The sequence below is a fragment of the Rhinolophus sinicus genome, chromosome 12 (assembly GCF_057876585.1).
Source record: "Rhinolophus sinicus isolate RSI-liver-muscle chromosome 12, RSI-T2T, whole genome shotgun sequence".
NCBI classification, from domain to species: Eukaryota; Metazoa; Chordata; class Mammalia; order Chiroptera; family Rhinolophidae; genus Rhinolophus; species Rhinolophus sinicus.
In genome coordinates, this window is record NC_142512.1 from 43,073,612 (window position 1) to 43,091,417 (window position 17,806).

General features: G+C 40.3%; 1 protein-coding gene across 2 annotated transcripts in view; it reads right to left on the reverse strand.

The window, feature by feature from the left end:
• Nucleotides 1–878: 878 nt before the first annotated feature.
• The window catches only part of NSF (N-ethylmaleimide sensitive factor, vesicle fusing ATPase), a 126,797-nt gene continuing 109,869 nt past the window's right edge, over nt 879–17,806 (reverse strand). Inside the window, exons 18-21 of one of the 2 annotated variants that reach the window (XM_019732985.3) lie at nt 7,231–7,365; nt 6,026–6,139; nt 2,966–3,021; nt 879–2,515 (exon numbers count right to left, since the gene is read on the reverse strand). In XM_019732985.3, the coding sequence (XP_019588544.1) occupies nt 2,497–2,515; nt 2,966–3,021; nt 6,026–6,139; nt 7,231–7,365 (324 nt within the window). In that variant the 3' untranslated portion in view covers nt 879–2,496. Of the gene's footprint in view, nt 2,516–2,607; nt 2,808–2,965; nt 3,022–6,025; nt 6,140–7,230; nt 7,366–17,806 lie in introns of those variants that run through there. The other variant, XM_074320757.2, reaches the window with a different exon arrangement.

A 17,806-nucleotide genomic window follows, 5' to 3' on the forward strand; every position in this document is an offset into this window, starting at 1 on the left:
ATTTTTCTGTTACATTAAAAAAAGTGTTTCAGTGAAGATGTACTCATTTAGAAAGGATAAAATAACCTCCTTTCTTGAGGTTTTAATTATATCTTCTGACCAAAAAAAAAAAATAGCCTGTTAACAGTTCATCCACAGATGAAGGAATGTCCGGCTGCAGCTAGCAGGCTTTTCCTCTGCGTTTTCAGCAGGCCAGGCTATAATCTTGTATGCGCTCTGCCCGACAGCTTCGAGACTCCACCTTTTCAAGGCCACACAGGGAGCAGGGTGGCTTCAGGGTCCTCTCACAGGAGGGTGTGGGCAGCCCCTGGGGAGCAGCCCCTGCTGTAGAGAAGCTCTAAAGTGGGCCCCTTCCCACAGAGCCTTCTGACTTTCTGCAAGGACTCTAGTTCTAACCCAAGCCAACTGGAAGGATCGGGGTTTGGGCTAAGAGACGTGATGGCTCCGAAATATGCAAAAAGGACGCAGGATACCGAAATGAAGAAATCGCTGTGATGGTGTTTGAGTCCCTTGGTTTGTACACTTCACAGGAAGGAGTGTTTCTACTTGAAAAACAATTTTCCTTTCTGGTTTAAACCCACTGATGGCTCTGGTACGTGTCAGTTTTTTTAATAAGGTGAAAGAGGTAAAATCAGTATAAAGATTCTTATTGTGCACTCATTAACTTGAAAAAAACGTGCTGCCTTTGATCAGTTTTTCTTTTTAAGTAACTATACTTTCAAAATAATTAAAATCAGAGATTTTTAAATAAAAATCATCCATCTCCTTATGCTAGTTACAACAAAACATCCAAGAGGGGCTCTTCTGAGCCCCCCCTTCTTCATACATTCATACGAGTTATATACGTTGTTTTATATAAAATATTGATCTACAGAGTGTTTTCAAGTATATATACTCTTTATTGCATTCCTTCATTTGCATTAAACAATATAATATTTATATTTTTCAATATAGTTTTGGACAAAACACAAAGACATTAATAAGAGACATAAGTTAATACAGTGTGAGCCGCCTTCACAGGAAGAGAAGAGGCAAGATCTAGAACAGGGAAGCGAGTCCAGGATACTGGCTGCTGGGAATCACAGAATTGCACAGTACAATCCACTTTTAGAAAAGCCACAGAATAAGCGAGGGATAAAAACCTGAAACAAAGTAGACCTGATGTACAAGTCTACCAAAAATATACAGAGGGCGAGATCTGGAGATAATCTGCCTTCTACCATGTGACAGATGACAGAGCTACACCCAAGTGCCACTGCGCCAATGAGCCTGTGGGCCGTGCTCAGCACACGCGATGGCTTCCGACTCCTTGTGCTCACATTTCCAGCAGCAATGGGGGGAGACCGGCATGCTCCCTAACGCTCATCACCAAACAGGATGACCTATTTAAATCCCATCTAACTCAGTTAGAATACAAACCACCCGTTCTTTCCCTTTGGAAGAAGTGTGCAGAGGGTAAAGGGAATGTGTTAAATGTATTGGAATGGAGTTAAAGGACTGAGGGGAGAGGCCAGAAAGTGGTTTATTTTTTTCTGGAGAATAGTGTTTTATTTAGATGCTAGATAGTACAGCTAATTTAAAATAAAGGATACAGTCTAAGTAATTAAGCTAAGGAAAAAAGAAAAGCGGTGATGCGAATAAACTTTTAATATACTAAGGAACTGACCCATTCAGAGTTGGACACTAATTTGTGCTGAGAGGTTTGTAAATTATTTTAATGACTTCTTTCTTTTTAGGGTGTACGCTTTCTCCATACATACTTTCCACAAGTTTTTAACAACATCTAACGAGTGGTAACGATTAGCATATCTCTTACCACAGAGCAAATCAGTTACATTAAGGGGATGTCACAGCCAACACACTAATGATCTGACTTTCTATTAAGAAAGATCTGCTGATTGCAACTTGGAAACATTTCTGAAAATGATTGAGAACAGCATCTTAGAAACCCAAAGCCCCATGTCTTAGGCAAAGATAACAACCAGCTTTCTGGGAGAAGCTTTAACCAAACACTGTCACCTTCAGTATGAGCACAGGGAAGCTGTATGATAATCCCTCTGAGCCCACACCTCTAGTCACTGTTTCCGGTTTACCTATAGAAAGTCTTCCTTGGAACTGGCCAAGTGTTATCTTGCAACATCATTACATTTATTGAGAGGTTTGGGGTGGCGGTGGTGGTGGTAGGGGGCTGAAAACGTGTAGTGTTCACAAGTACAGTACATCTCCCACGCCTAGGACTGAGGAAGAAGGAATCAGCTTAGCTTGCACGGAAAGGGAAGCACAGCATTCTAAAGCAAATGCGTACCTTCCACAAAACAGCATCTCAGTAAGCAGAAGGAAGGGCGTTTTAGTGCACGAATCATGCAGAGTGAGCACGTGTTGAAGGTAGGGAACCTTTCACTTCAGCCAGTATCTTGAGTAAATCTAGTGAAGATCCCAGGCCACTTTTATCTTGGTCGCTTCTCTTGGTCACTATGTCTTTGCAAACAGTCCATTTTAAATGTCAAGGGGGCTACTGAAAGAGAAATACCCAAAACACACAACAAATAGATGAGGGTCTGCAAAAAGCCATTCATCACAAATCACTAAAAGCTTCTTAATGACTTTTCTAAATCTTTCACTATGCATTTGCTATTAGATGAGCATGTCACAAAAGAAAATGGTCCCAGCTTCATGCATTTAAAAGCAGGTTCCAACAAATATGTACCATTGAGTTTTTTCCTGCATTGTGACAAGGAAGTTTTGTGAAGCAGGACAGGGAGAGCAAGCCAACAGTACAACCATTCTCCTTGCTTAGTCTCTCAGACCTGCAACACAGTGAAGAATTCTAATAAATGGAAACAAAGTTGCCCAAGAAATGTTGAGAATTTAAATTTATATGCACTGTACAGCAACTCAGAATAGGGCCTGGGATTTAAACGAGTGGTGAGTTTGTTTGACAGTCTTCAGTGTGGTTTGTACTTACGCTCCTTCCTCTCTTAAGAGAGCCAAGAATTTTCTCACACGATATTCAGGATCCATCTAAATACATCAGAAGAAATAAAGACGACGGGTTAATGGTGCCTTCTAATAACTATGTGCTTACTTCATGCTAAGGAAATGCTTAGTTTCATACTTTCATCAGTGCTCTGCTGAGTCACAGAACTGTGTTACCTGTTCCTTGACCAGTATTCTGATACACAGAAGAGCAGATTGCATCATTCAAGAGAAGTGAATGGGATTTCCTAGCCTAGAGAGTCGCTATATTTGAGGTTCCAAATAACCCAGCTGGTCACTCACAGGCACCTCAGCTGCGTGGCCCCTTAGCTAGCGCTATGTGAGGAGGCAGCACGCCAGAGAGGGCCAGTGTGGGACCAGATGGTGGCCACTCATGGGTGTTCAAATGGCATCCAATTCATAGGACTCAACTAAGGCATAAATGTGAGACCAAATTTGAAGGAACCGATAATTGATGTTGATTAAACCAAAAAATAGCTTATTAATTCTCTATGATCGACAATTTAGCTTTTCTTAACCTTGGTCTTCCTTGCATAGTTTCTTCTCTGCAATTAGTGAAAAACATTGTGCCGAAACTGAAAAAAACGAAGAGTGGGGCTGACGCCACTGACAGGATCTCTGGGTAATTCGGGTCTCCTATGACTGAGAACAGTGTCATGAGTCTAAGGAAAGATGGAGGAGCTTTGATTCAGGTTTTGGGTTCAGTAATAATAATAATTATTATTAATTATTCATTTTATATTCATATTTATACCAATTTGTTTAACTATAGTCTCATTGGTCCACCAGGGATGTGAAGTTATCTAAAAAGTGATCATTAAAAATATCTTTAATTCCTTAAGGTGAATTTTTATTGTAAGAAACACACCTAACTTTTAAAAAATGTTCCAGGGCAGGAGTCTGTTTCCCAAGAGGGAACTCCCTGCCCTCCAGGAACAGCTTTCAAACGCTCTGTGCAGCTGTGGGTGAATGTGAAACTGGGTTCCCCTTCTAACCAGTTTTTTCTTTTTTTTCTTCTTCTTCTTCTTTTTTTTAAGTTTTCTTCTCTTCTAGCCCAGAAAAACATCCAACAGAAGTTTCAAATGTATCAAAGTTAAGAGGTCAGACTACAAAGGACTAAGAAAAAGTGTGAATAGCTAACAAAAGAAACAGTTTTCCTCTTTGGGAATAGAATTACATATGAATCAATTGTCGAGTTCTTAAAAAAAAAAAATGGAACTGGCTGGAGCGCAGTTGTAGTCAGTACTTGCAGGTCTTTGCCCATTAAATATATTTAATATGTGTGAGCAACGACTTACTGACTTGCCTGTAGCTATGGAATTAAAAGTCAAGAGAAAGGGAGGAAAAAAGTAATCTAGATAAATGACTTTATTCCCTCAGGTGACATCCAGTCAGAGCAGATCCTCAGCAGTGTGCAAGTTTTAACAGAATTGTGTATAGTGAACAGAGGTAACATGACTTATATTCTGCTAAACTACATGCCTCTTCACTTAGGCTCCGTCTCTCTAAGGCAGATCTAAAGAGAATTCACTCAGCTGCACGAAATCCATTTGACATGAAGGGGTTCAAACTCAGAGGCCTATGAAGTGTCAGTCGCTGAAGATTAGGCCTGAGTGCCCCACTCTCACTTTCTACCCCACATACATAAGAGGCATTAACTTGATCACTGACCTGCAGGCATGAAAGGAAGAGGAAGGGGTAGGGATTGGGGAGAAAAACCCACATAGTTTCTTCCATGCAATTATTGAGAAAAAATATTTGTGCTGAAACTAAAAAAATGAAGAGTAGAGCTGACTATCTGACAGGTTTATCTTCTTCCACGGAAAGAGCCAGTACATCTGTGTATGTACCTTTACCCAGAAATACCCTAAGCAAAGTGATTAGTCTGTAATTTTAATTTACTGCTCCAAATGGAAAATAAATAAATCGGCTTAAAAGTAGTCCAGCTCAAAGTAGAAGAGATTAAACTTTAGGTTTCTGAAAACTCCAGTTTTATTTTCAAATAAACTTACCAGCAAAGATTACAAAGCATTCACTTCATGTTTATAACTTGTTACTGGTCCAAGAGCCTATTTCAGGTGTGAATGAAACTTCCCCTCTGCCACCCACTGCTCATAGTGACCGAATGGCAGACTGAACAGTAACACACAATGCTTAGAAGGCAGCCCAGGTCCTGGGATAGATTCAGTCAATGCAAGTTTACTGAGCACCCTACTATGTGTCTGGCTCTGTTCCAGGGGTTGTATATTTAATAGTGAGAGACAACCAAGGTCCCTGAACTCCCAGAGCTTGGTAAGGATACATTTATTATCTAAATAGCATATCAGATAAGGACAGGACGGACACAGGATGGGTACATGGAGGGGTGGAATTCCAAAAAGAGGAAAGGTAAGTTGCCAGTAGACGTGAAAAAGTCGCAAAGAAGTTTCATTCGTCTTTGCCAAGGCAATAGGCTGGGGCAGTTTCCTATGTGATCTTGGATGCTTCAACCCTATAGCAGTCTGTATGAAATTTCTAGGAGCCCAGCCAGGGGAAATGTATGGGGCCAAAGTCTAACCTGCACAACTCAATTACCTTGTCCCTTACCACGGTCTCCCAAGCCCCTTTTGGTACGTGTGCAGTAGCTTCCAGACCTCAGATGGATGTCAGACCCACTCCATCAATTGGCTGTGACCTTGGATGACTCACTGACACCCCATGGGGGACAGTCAGGGTTCGTCTCTAAAATGAGGAGATGCAGAGCAATTGCTCTTTGAAGTCCTTTCTAGTTCTAAGATCTAGTGACTCCGGAAACTAAAATTTAAAGTAACTTTATAATCTTTTCTTCTATTTTTTTTTAAAAAGCGGGAAAGAAAAGTACCAATGTTATTGTTTGATCTCAGACGCAGGCTACTAATATCAACTTGAGTTCGGAAATAATATGAGAATCATAACAATTAATTAAAACCTTAGCAAAAGGAAATATAAGACCTCATGGTACATCATGAAGCCTCTGAGTCTGACTCATACGGAGGAGGAAGCATCTCACCTGTAGGGACATTTCAATCAACATTAGTAACTTCTTGATTCCTATCCAGACCGTCTTCCCTTTTACTTGCTGTGCAATTGTGGTACGTTCCTTGTCCTTGAAGTTGCCCAAAAGCTACAAAACAATAAAAATAACAGAAGTATTTTTATAGTAAGTGCATCAACAGCATTATTAGTTAATTCTCACATTTATCCTTAAAAACGCAGTGATAAGGACTAGCCGACTGGTTCAAGCTGACAGGATTCTCTCATATTTTAAAATCCAATCTGACCTTCCTAAAGCCATTAGTGTAATTATGGAAGTGAAAACTGGTATCCTAAATCCTGTTTTCCCATAGGCCTCCATTATAATTTAGAGATGATGGTGGTGGGGAAATAGCTTCAGTCCATAATAAATATCAGTTAAAATTTTTAACATTCCTTTCCAGGAACAATCTGTATGTGTCAAAGCAGACTAAATTGAATTCTCTTACCCTACTCCAGCATAAAAGCTGCTCAAACAGGTAACTTGGAGACATTTATCATATAAATAATTTCCATTTTGTTGGGAGTATGCTCCAATTTTATGGGTCTTGAGGATTTTAAGAAGCCTTCATCACTGCTGAATAAGTCACTAGATAATAGTTTCTAACAAATCTCACCAAGTCATTTGTGCACATTGATAGTAATCAAAAGTTTAATGAAGACCTATTTTTTTTTTAAAAAATGAAAGACTTTGTCATCCTCAAAAATACTGAAGGAAACATTTCCATATTATGAACTTGTTAGTAAAGTAGTTCCTTTTACTTCTGTAGCTTTTTTGAAGTTTCTAAGGTTTTAATCATTGCTCCAATTTATTAAATATATACAAGTAAATGGGCTGGAAGCTACAAATGACTGATTTTTCTATGTATTGATTACTTTGCCTCCTTCCCGCCATCCCAAGTTTCTGGTCCATCGATACGCATTAGTCATGTTGGGCACAGAATAATTCATCCCTGGCAGTTTGTGTGCTGCTGACACTGAGAATGGGAAATTTACTCTCATTTCTAAGTCATTTCTTCTTCCTTTAATTCCTGAAAACAACTGAAGGTATAGTCCAGGTCCCATATTCTAGGTTAACAGAGAAACTAAACACCAGGTGCGATGTCTGGCACCCCTTAGCATTTTTTTCCAGCCTCAACTCCTTTCTTATAAACAGTGAGCAATCCATTGACTCATTCTCACCTCCAAAGCTTCCAACAGCTGCTCTCCTGTGGCAATGTTGGGCACGTGGATGGTGGTGCTGAAAGCATTAAGCATTTCCATTTCCTGAAGGACATCTTTGCGGCTAGTGGTCCCAATGATAAGAAGCTTGCGGCCCTGATCATAGGGAGAAAACATGTTAAAATACACAGGATAAAACTGATTAGGGGGGCTGGGCTGGTGGCTCAGGCGGTTGGAGCTCCATGCTCCTAACGCTGAAGGCTGCTGGTTCGATTCCCACATGGGCCAGTGGGCTCACAACCACAAGGTTCCCGGTTCGACCCCTCGACTCCCGTAAGGGATGGTGGGCTCTGGCCCCTGCAACTAAGATTGAACACGGCACCTTGAGCTAAGCTGCCACTGAGCTCCCAGATGACTCAGTTGGTTAGAGCGCGGGCTCTCAACCACAAGGTTTGCGGGTTCGACTCCCACAAGGGATGGTGGGCTGCGCCCCCTGCAACTAACAACAGCAACTGGACCTGGAGCTGAGCTGCACCCTCCACAACTAAGATTGAAAGGACAACAACTTGATTTGGAAAAAGTCCTGGAAGTACACACTGTTCCCCAATAAAGTCCTATTCCCTTTCCCCAATAAAATCTTAAAAAACAAAAACAAAAAACTGATTAGGGAACTAGAGTAAGCCCAAACAATATCCATTTATTTAGTCATAGAAATGCAAATGATTAGGCAGTAGAGAAAAAAAAAATTCAGAATTTTCCTCTTGAAATTCCAAAGAAAAGTATCAACATGATTCAGAAAGAGGCAACAGCTGTTTCTTCTCAGTCACATCAATAAAATAATGGCTGGGTAAATCAGGGAGATACACAATCCAAATAGACACTTCAGTATATATTTTTCACAAGCAACATGATAGATGGTGGGAATTGGGGAAAAAATGAAATGAATGAATGAAAAGTCTGTATCACCTACTTAGCAAGCGTCTATTATGCTTTTTAAGGAACAGGGTAATAATAATAGTTTACATTTTATTTAACATTTAACTGTGAAAGGCATAATGCTTTACATAACTTTCATTTAATAGTTTTAAATTTCATTTTTATTTTTTACCCCAAAATACACAAAAAATGTTTAAAAGCTATACCAGGCTTATGTCACCATTCCTGATTCCCTCTCTCCAGAGGCAACCATTTTCAACTCTCTTAGCTTTTCTCCTGGTATTTACTTCCTTATCTTTAAATAAGATAACACTATTATTTTAAGATTTTTGTTTTCAGCTTTAAATATTGCTTACCGATTTCCTATTATGGAAGATGGCTATTTAATATTAATTTTGCACTTACCCCTCATATGTCCCTTTTCTCAGCCTGCCAATAGTTATTTTACAGTCTTTGGTTAAATCTGTATTCAGTATTTATTATGATTGTATAAATGTGATTTATGGCTAAGCCATGTAGTATACTATTAATTTCCTTTCTTGGGCAATATTTTGTTTTTATTAGTTAATAATTGCCATTTCCCCCCTTTGCTGTTTACCAGGTACCTATCACAAGTTCATCCCCAAACAATCACAACCATGAATATCCTTTCAATACATTCAAACATGTCAGGGGACTTTAAAGTTTTGTTTTGTTTTCTTGAAGACATTCTCCTCCTGAAGGCCTCTGTTCTCAGAGCTCAATCTGAACTGACTGCTTTCTAGGTCTTCTGCACAGCTGCAGTTCTAGAATTTTCCTCTTTCCTTGTTAGAACCCGTTTCCTAGCCTTCCCTTTTCTTCATTTATTCTCTTTTCCGTGCTGTATATACTTCAAAAGCTTCTTGAGAAAGCTAAAAATTTCCTTGAATGTCTGGAAATGCTTATATCCAACTCTTAATATTGTACACTGTATTTATACTTGATAGTTTAGCTAGGTATAGAGAGCAATGTTAGAAATAATTTTCCACTGAGAATTTTCAAGGCATTGCTTCACTATCTTTTGATGCCAATTTAATTTTCTCTGTTTCTAACTTTTTAAAAAACATAGGTTTTTTTTTTTTAAAGATTTTATTGGGGAAGAGGAACAGGACTTTATTGGGGAACAGTATGTACTTCCAGGACTTTTTTCCAAGTCAAGTTGTTGTCCTTTCAATCTTAGTTGTGGAGGGTGCCATTCAGCTTCAAGTTGTTGTCCTTTCAATCTTAGTTGTGGAGGGTGCCATTCAGCTTCAAGTTGTTGTCCTTTCAGTCTTAGTTGTGGAGGGTGCAGCTCAGCTCTAGGTCCAGTTGCCAATTGCAGGGGGCACAGCCCACCATCCCTTGCAGGAGTCGAACCGGCAACCTTGTGGTTGAGAGGACACACTCCAACCAATTGAGCCATCCGGGAGCTCAGCGGCAGCTCAGCTCAAGGTGCTGTGTTCAATCTTAGTTGCGGGACTCGAGGAATTGAACCGGCAGCCTTTGGAGTTAGGAGCATGGAGCTCTAGCCGCCTGAGCCACCGGGCCAGCCCCAAAACATACAGTTTTAAAGAAATCTTTTCTTTATCCCTATGTTCTGTAATTTCAAAATTATGTGTCTTGAGATAAGTCTTTCTTTACTCATTTTGTTGGCACTAGGTGTGTCCTTTCTAAACTGGAAACTCCAGTCAGTTCTACAAAATTTCTTTGAGATTTCCTTCCATTCATTTTCTATCTACTGCAGTGCACCTCCATCCCCTCCCCCCTCAGAACCTCCATTAGTTGGATACTGGTCTACTAATACTAATCTTCAAATTTTCTTTCTTTCTTTCTATTTTGTTCCTGGTTTTTATTTCTTTCTCTAATACTTTTTAGGTTAGCATCAACTTTATCTTCCAACCTTTAAGCTCTTTTTATAATATGTTTATTAAGCTATTAAGCTCTTTTTATAATATATTTTTGATTTCTAAGAGCTCTTTCTGGTTTCTTGAATTTTTTTTATTACATCCTATTATATTTCATCAATAACAATAATTTTAGATCTCTGTGAATACTTTAGATTTAAAGAATGTTTTCTTCTGTTCTCTGCTTTGTCTTTTTCCTCTGAGTTTCTTTTTTTTCTCTTTCTATTTGTTCACTGGAGGCTTTCATCAAGAGTATGGTGACTGTTGGATTACTATTTATATTTAAGAGTTAAACTAATGGCTTGAAGCTCCGAGACTGAGGGTTTTACTATAGGATGATCAGATAAGGCTTGGCTGATTATTGGGGGCCCCTCAAAGGTCAGGATGTGTTAATTTTTTTCCCCGAGAAGAATCTTCCAGTCTTCTTCCTGAGGGTTATGAAGCCTAGTTTCCAGCACACTGGAAGTAGGTCGGGAAAGGGTCTGAGCATCTCACCATTCAATATGGAGAATTTCATTTACTCCTATTTGCAGTATGGCACCTTTTTAGAGCAATTGCTCATTTAATGTTCATTATAAAACTGAGAATTAAGTACTAGTATTAACTCTATTTTACTGATGAAGCTACTGAATCTCACAGATATAAGTAATTTGTTCAAAGATAAATAAGTAATAAATGACAGAGCCACGAATGGAAACCAGATCCAGAATCCAAAATTGTATACTGACTTTCTTCATGCAGAAAAATGTATTTTAAAAAATGTTTATTTGGAAAATGGAAGAGGAACAAACTTTAAACTTATGTCACTAGATTTATATACACTCATTCTACAGAAAAGCTTTTAATACAATCATTGAACCTATTCACAGATCTTAGAAACTCAGGATGTTAAAATAAATGTGGAAATAAATCATGTGGAAATTAAAATAAATGTAGGAAAAGATTTTAAGCAATTGAAGAACAGATGCCAAAACAATTTCAATTTGGGTTTTGTAAACATTATACTACTACTCTCAATAATGCATGCTAACCTGTCTCAATCTTACTCATTGTTCTTGTCCATCTACTGTGCCAAGAATGGATAATGTACCCACATAAACAAAGGCATGTCAAAGGAAAAAAGTTGAAGTCTTCTGGTATAACTAGTGATTGGCATATCAGATGAATGGGTGATCGTTATTGTTAGTCAAGAAATCAACTAGCTACAAGTCAAACACATTATCAACAGACCTTTACCAAGCTCCTAGATGAATACAGAATAGACCTTGTAAATAAGGACAGATACAAAAGAGATCATTACAATACAATATGGAAAGGTGTAAGTATTATCACAGGAAGTCCGTCAGCCTGGTAGAGGGAAGAAACATGTAACAGGAACATCCCCTTTTTCTCTGGAGGTAATACCTGAGTGGAGTGTTAAGGAATGAGCAGGATGATTAGGAAGATGATGGGGGAGGACACTCCAAGCCAGAAGGAACAGAAATATGTAAGTCCAGGAAAGGATGAATGGCTCAGTTGGTTCAGCGTGAGCTCTGGGCAACAGGGTTGTCGGTTTGATTCCCACATGTGCCAGCGGGCTGCACTGTCCGCAACTAGAATGAAGACAATGAGCTGCCGCTCAGCTGCCACTGAACACCTGGGCGGCCAGATGGCTCAGTTGGTTGGAGCGCGTGCTCTCAACCACAAGTTTGCCAGTTCAACTCCCGCAAGGATGGTGGGCTGCGCCCCCTGCAACTAAGATTGAACAAGGGCAACTGGACCTGGAGCTGAGCTGCGCTCTCCACAACTAAGATTGAAAGGACAACAACTTGACTGGGAGCTGATGGGTCCTGGGAAAAACACACTGTTCCCCAATAAAGTCCTGGAAATACACAGTGTTCCCCAATAAAGTCCTGTTCCCCTCCCCAAAAAAGAAATACGTAAGTCCAAAGACAAAAATAACAAAAACTGGGGTGTTGGGGTAATTACGAATACATAAAGACTTATAAACTACTATAACAGAAAAGTGGTACTTTTCAGTGTTTCTCAACACTAAATTCTAGTGGTAAACTTAGGAACGTATTCCTGAAGCCTAATAGATGCCAGAGGCCACACAGGGCGGAACATCCTCATTACCTTTAAAGGTAACTGCTACTTCTTTTTCCCCCTGAGGTTTTTAATGTTCCATAGCCCGGAATTCAAACTCCCTCATCTTGCTCCACTCTCATGGAGGACAAGGTTGGCCCCAGAAGAACGGCATTGAGGAGGAAGCTTCCTACTCATTCCAGAAAGCTGGAACTGCTCTTTTCCCAGCGAACCTTGCTCCAAACGTTAACAGTGACGACGCTCTTCAGAGTGTTGAAAGACTGGGAAATGTAGAGCAACTTATAATGGAGACGCTAATTTATGTTTTGCTTTTCTTCTTGTTTAACAAGACTGCAAACACTGCAGAGAGGTCACGACCCAGGCAAGTTCAGGCCTTGACTTGTAAGGCGTCATCTTTAAGAAAACACTGAAAAACGTTACCAAATAATTAAATTGTGCTGGGTCATTTTGTATATTAATTAGTGGTAATGCTCATGAAGAAGCTTTATCATGAAAAAGCAGCTCTGAATGTGTTAATACAATAAATCGCACTGCAGAACGTTTTGGAGGAAAGGCTGCCAGCAGCATGAAACAGGAAGGCCAGCTTTTTAAAAAAACAGTAGAGCTTAACCCAAAAGGGTAAATCCAACTTGTTAATGCATGGCTACTAGTCTGAAGTCTACAGCCCCAAAACATGCCTCTTGATGGAAAGAAAAAAGTACAGAGATAACTTATTTTTGGGGAAAAAATTATTCCCAGCATACTCTTTACTGAGACTTGTTAGTCCTACAATAAAGAAAAGGCCTAAATAAAATGACTATCGGCCAATCGGATTATCATAAACATTGTTCCAAGGTTAAATAAGTATTAGTTAACTAATTCTTAGAACCATAAGAAGTAACTCAGGTGAAAACATTACCATGAAAAAGGCAAGACTCAGTCAGGTGTTGATCCTTCAAAAAAACCACTTCTTTACATGATGAAGAATGAGCAAAGTACTAAGCAGAATCTAAGCCTTTTGCCACACAAAGGACTAACCAGATAATCCACACCCTTTCACAGGCCCTGCCCATTGATTGGCCCCAATAAACTGATTTGTAACAAAAGTTCATGTGGAAGAAAGCTTTTTTTTTTTCTTAAATAAAAATGCCACCAATATAATACTGCAGTGCAATAGAAGGGCTGATTTTAACCTGTGAACAAAAGTAAAGTCAGTTATGCAGTAAAGAAAGGCCATTTTTTCCATATCATTCAATGGCAAGCAAGTGTAATACACCCTTGGTAAGCAGAATTAACTGTGAACAATTGGAAACCCTGAAATGGATTAAGAAGTGAGTTTAAAAGTGCAACTCCAAACTGCTGTGTGCTGGGAGCCTTAAACTTTATTTTCTGATTGTTAGCGTTTGAGAGTTTTGTAAACAAGAGTGAAAATTTTCAGAATATTAAGAATTTATAAACCTGGTAACTAAAAGATACAACAGATTAGTTGATCAGATCCTTAACAAGAATATTTTTCTGTTCAGGTATTTATGGAATTATGAGATGTGGTTTGTGCCTCCAAAGTGATTACAATTTAGCTGGGAAGAGCAAATAATATTCAGGGACCGCTACCAAGTAAAACATCAGTAAATACGAACTTGTAATGGCTGAGGGGACATGGCACAAGGGGACAGTTTCATTGGCACGGAGTCATCTCAGATGATTCCTGGTACAGTAGAGACAGTGACAAAGGAGGCCCTGGAGGATGAGGGACGGGTCTCCATTGGGTGGTGGAGGCAGTTGAGTCAGCACTAAGGGCTGAAAACAGTCTTTTGAGAGAGATGGGGAGTAGGCAGCCAATACAAGGAAGACGCAGAATGCTAAACTAAGGAAGGAGATTTAATATAAAAAGCAACAGGGAACTAAAGAAGGTTCTTGAGGAGGAAGAACCGTGATGAAGAGAACGTTGAGCCCGGCAGCTGTGTGCAGGACCACCTAGTGGCCGGTGAGAAGGCTGCTGCCCGGGTGACAGGCAGTTCTAACAGTGAGCAGGCCGGGAAGCGGCTGCCCTTTCACGGACAACTCACATATGTGACATCCTGTTTAACGCAAGGCCAGGGCTGGCAAAAAGCAAGGGAAGAAGAGGCAAGACCCGTGTGAGACAGGTGGCTTGACGCTGTAGAAAAAGTACAGGCCCCATCCCTCAGAGCTGTGTGATTCTGGCTAGATTTCACTTCTCAGGACTTGTCTCCTCCTCAACCATAAAAATGGGATTAAACATCCTACCTGTCAGAGTAAAGCAAGAGGTGAAGAATGCTTGGGCGGGGGGGGGGGGGGTGGTGGTGGTGTCTTTGCCCTTCTCGTCAGAGGAGGCAAGGATGAAAGGAAGTGAGCCTTGAACGAATGGTCTTGAGAGGAACCTGAAAAATCGTCCTCTGCCTAGGACGTCAGGAATCCAAAACATTAGGTTGGGGGGGCGAGCAGTGCGGCGCCTGAGTCCTTCTCTCCAGCAGAGACACTAGTAGCAAATGACACAGAGAACGCCTTCTCCCAGAGGGCCACGATTCACGCTTAGGAGAAGATGAGAGCGCCAATCTTCAGCTTAACTAGGGTTACTGTGAGGCCCACACGGGGCCTGAAGCTAAAGATCAAACACCCCCTCAGAAGGAGTCGTGGCAGCAGGTGGGAGTGAGGGCCCCCCTTGCTCCCCAAGAGGCAGTGACTTCTGAGGGAACAATCAGTTCAGGGCAGAGGGTGCGGAAAAAGCTTTCCTCACGAGGCGCTTTCGTCCATCACTTATCCTAGCTTCATTCTTGAACTGGGAATCATTGCTCATATTTTTCACTTAGTTTGTATTGTTCACTACAGAGACCTTTATAAAAATTCTACCTACCATAGTGCTTGTACAACTTCACTGCTGCACTGATTTGCAAGTCTGAATCTTGTCTCTAGCCTGTCAACTCCCTGGGGATAGGAGCCATGTTTTATTCATCCATGTCCTGGCAGTTCTTAGTACAGCATACCTGGCACACAGAAAACACTCCTATGTTCCCTCTGCCTAGAATGCTCTCCCCTTACATATCCCACAAGGTTCTTCCCCTCTAAGTCAAGGCGTTGCTGAAACGTCACCTTTTCCACAGGCCTACACAATGCACCCTCCTCCCCAGCCCCATTTGTAACTACACTTCCCCACTTCCCCACCTCCCTTTATCCCGATGTTCCCCCAACAGTATGAATCACCCTTTAACATACTAAATACTTTACTCATTCACTGTCTTTACTTATTTATTGTATTTCCTGCTGGTCTTCCTTCACGGCGACAGGACTTCTGTCTGTCTGGTGTTAGTGATGTGTCCGTAGTGAGAAGTTAATACATTTGTGTTGAATGAATCAATGGTGATCTCAGTGTAGGTGTCAAAAGTAGCAGATCACTCCTTCCTTGTTACATTCTCTTTTCTAGCCCTGGAAGAATGCGTATTATACCGTGTTCGACAGGAAAATATGTCTCTGAGCCCCAAATGTTGAATGCTGTGATAACGAGTTTTAAAGAAAATAATCTAGAATCGATGGCATGTATGCTTCATTTACAATATAAGTAGATGCAAAGGCTTTCATCTCTTTTAATTAATTGATCAATCAATAGTTAAGCTATTGATTGGATAATACAGACTTCTCTAACAGAGGAGAAGGTAAGATTCATAGAAACTATTTATTTAAGCTAGTAAGATAACAAGTGGTATTAAGCACCTCTTACAACTCTCGGTTTCCCCAGACCGAGGGAAAAACTGAGTACAACTGAAAACAACCAGGAGACTGGGCAGTGAAAGGGGAGGAATGGGGCCTCTTTGCATATCCTGCATGCATTTCTGATTTCTCATGCTCAGATGTCTGTAACTTCTTCTTTTTTTGGTAGTTAAATGTTTAAGTTGAATACCAAAGGAAGGATGTTTCAAATAAATCATGCTACAGCTAGGCAGACAACTAAACTTAAACTCTCCATTAGATTTTACCCCGAAGCAAATTCTTAGGCTGCGGTCTTTGTAACCATCCTCATGGTACGGCAAGTAGGACGGAGGACAATCAGAAGGGGAAGTCGTGATGCAGATTTGCAATGAAATGAGAAACTTCACCCCAAATAACTGTAAATAATTACTATAGGTGAGCAGCCCACTTTGTGATATTAAAGGATATTTTAGTACCAATTTGTGAAAAAGATACTGAGTCATCAGATTTTATACTCGGAGTATCTCTTAAAGAGGACCTAGTCCTCTCCTTCTCCCTCTCCTGGTTATTTTGTAGATGAGAAACCCAGGGTGAGATGTGAAGAGACCTGTTCTAAGCTTTTACTTCCAGGAGGGAGCTGAAACAGTACAGGCCGCACTGGTATTTCCACTACATTTTGTTGTCCATTGTTCCTATTTGTGTAATTTTTAAGTCCTATCAGCAACGGCTAAGCCTTAATTATGAGTTAGGTAGATATATCACCTAGAAATTATGACCTCTGAGCCCTTAGGAGAAAGGGTTAATTAAGAAAATAAAATTGCACTGAGCACGCTACAGTATTCTCAGTGCCAAAGGGACAGTTTTGTAGCATGTTTTCTCATTAGACACTTAAGATAACCACTGATTACACCAAACTCCTCAACCTTGCATCCACAGCAAATTTTCCCGCCTTCTCTCAGCTTTTAGCTTGATATGCCCTACAACGACTCCTGCACCTATTAGGTCAATTTTCTTCTTCTCATTTAATTTCTACCTCTGTGACTTTTTTAAAAATAAAATTTATTGGGGTGACAATGATCAACAAAACTACACAGGTTTCAAGTGTACAATTCTATAATACATCATCTATATATTGCATTATGTGTTCACTACCCAGAGTCAGTTCTCCTTCCATCACCATATTATTTGACCCCCTTTGCCCTCTCTTACCACCCCCCGCCCCCTTTACCCTCTGGTAACCACTAAACTTGTCTGTGTCTATGAGTTTTTGTTTCTTTATTTGTTCAGTCTTGTTCTTTCTACCTCTGTGATTTTTATCCCTAATATTCCTCTTTATTAAAATGCTTTCCAGAGTTTTCTACCAGTATGCAATTATCTCTTATGTTCAAGATTTTTCAAAGCCTGATTTCTCTCCACACTCTGCCCTTATTTAACCCTTCACAACCCAGTTTATTTCTTTAGGCCCCAACATTTCAGAACATGGATTTAATGTGCCCAGTCACAATACCTCACTAATCTGGAGGCAAATTTGCTGAACAATTTCAACTATCCAGAACACAGCCAAGAACCAAGAAATAAGCAAAAATCCTCTAACTTCTAGGACTAAAAAACCCCCAAATCAAGTGAGGTTCAAATGACTTTATTCACAGGGATTGCTGACCTATCCACTAGGCATAATGGGCACAGTGGCAAGGGCCCATAAAACTTTGAGGGGCCCACAAAATATTCTTTCTTTTAAAATTGCCAGAGGCAGCCTTGATTATAAGTATAGCTCAAACACTGCATGGGCTATGCTTACACTAAAGATAATTATTTGATATCTTTCTGAAATTCGAATTTAACTTGGCATGCTGTATTCTTACCTATTAAGTCTGACAATCCTGCTCAGAGCAGTTTCAGCCCGAGACCAGAGCGGGCGGCTTGGTGAGCAGGGCATGGGCTGGGTGTTAAATAACCTCAACCTGCTACTTGGCCTCATGCACAAACTCCACAAC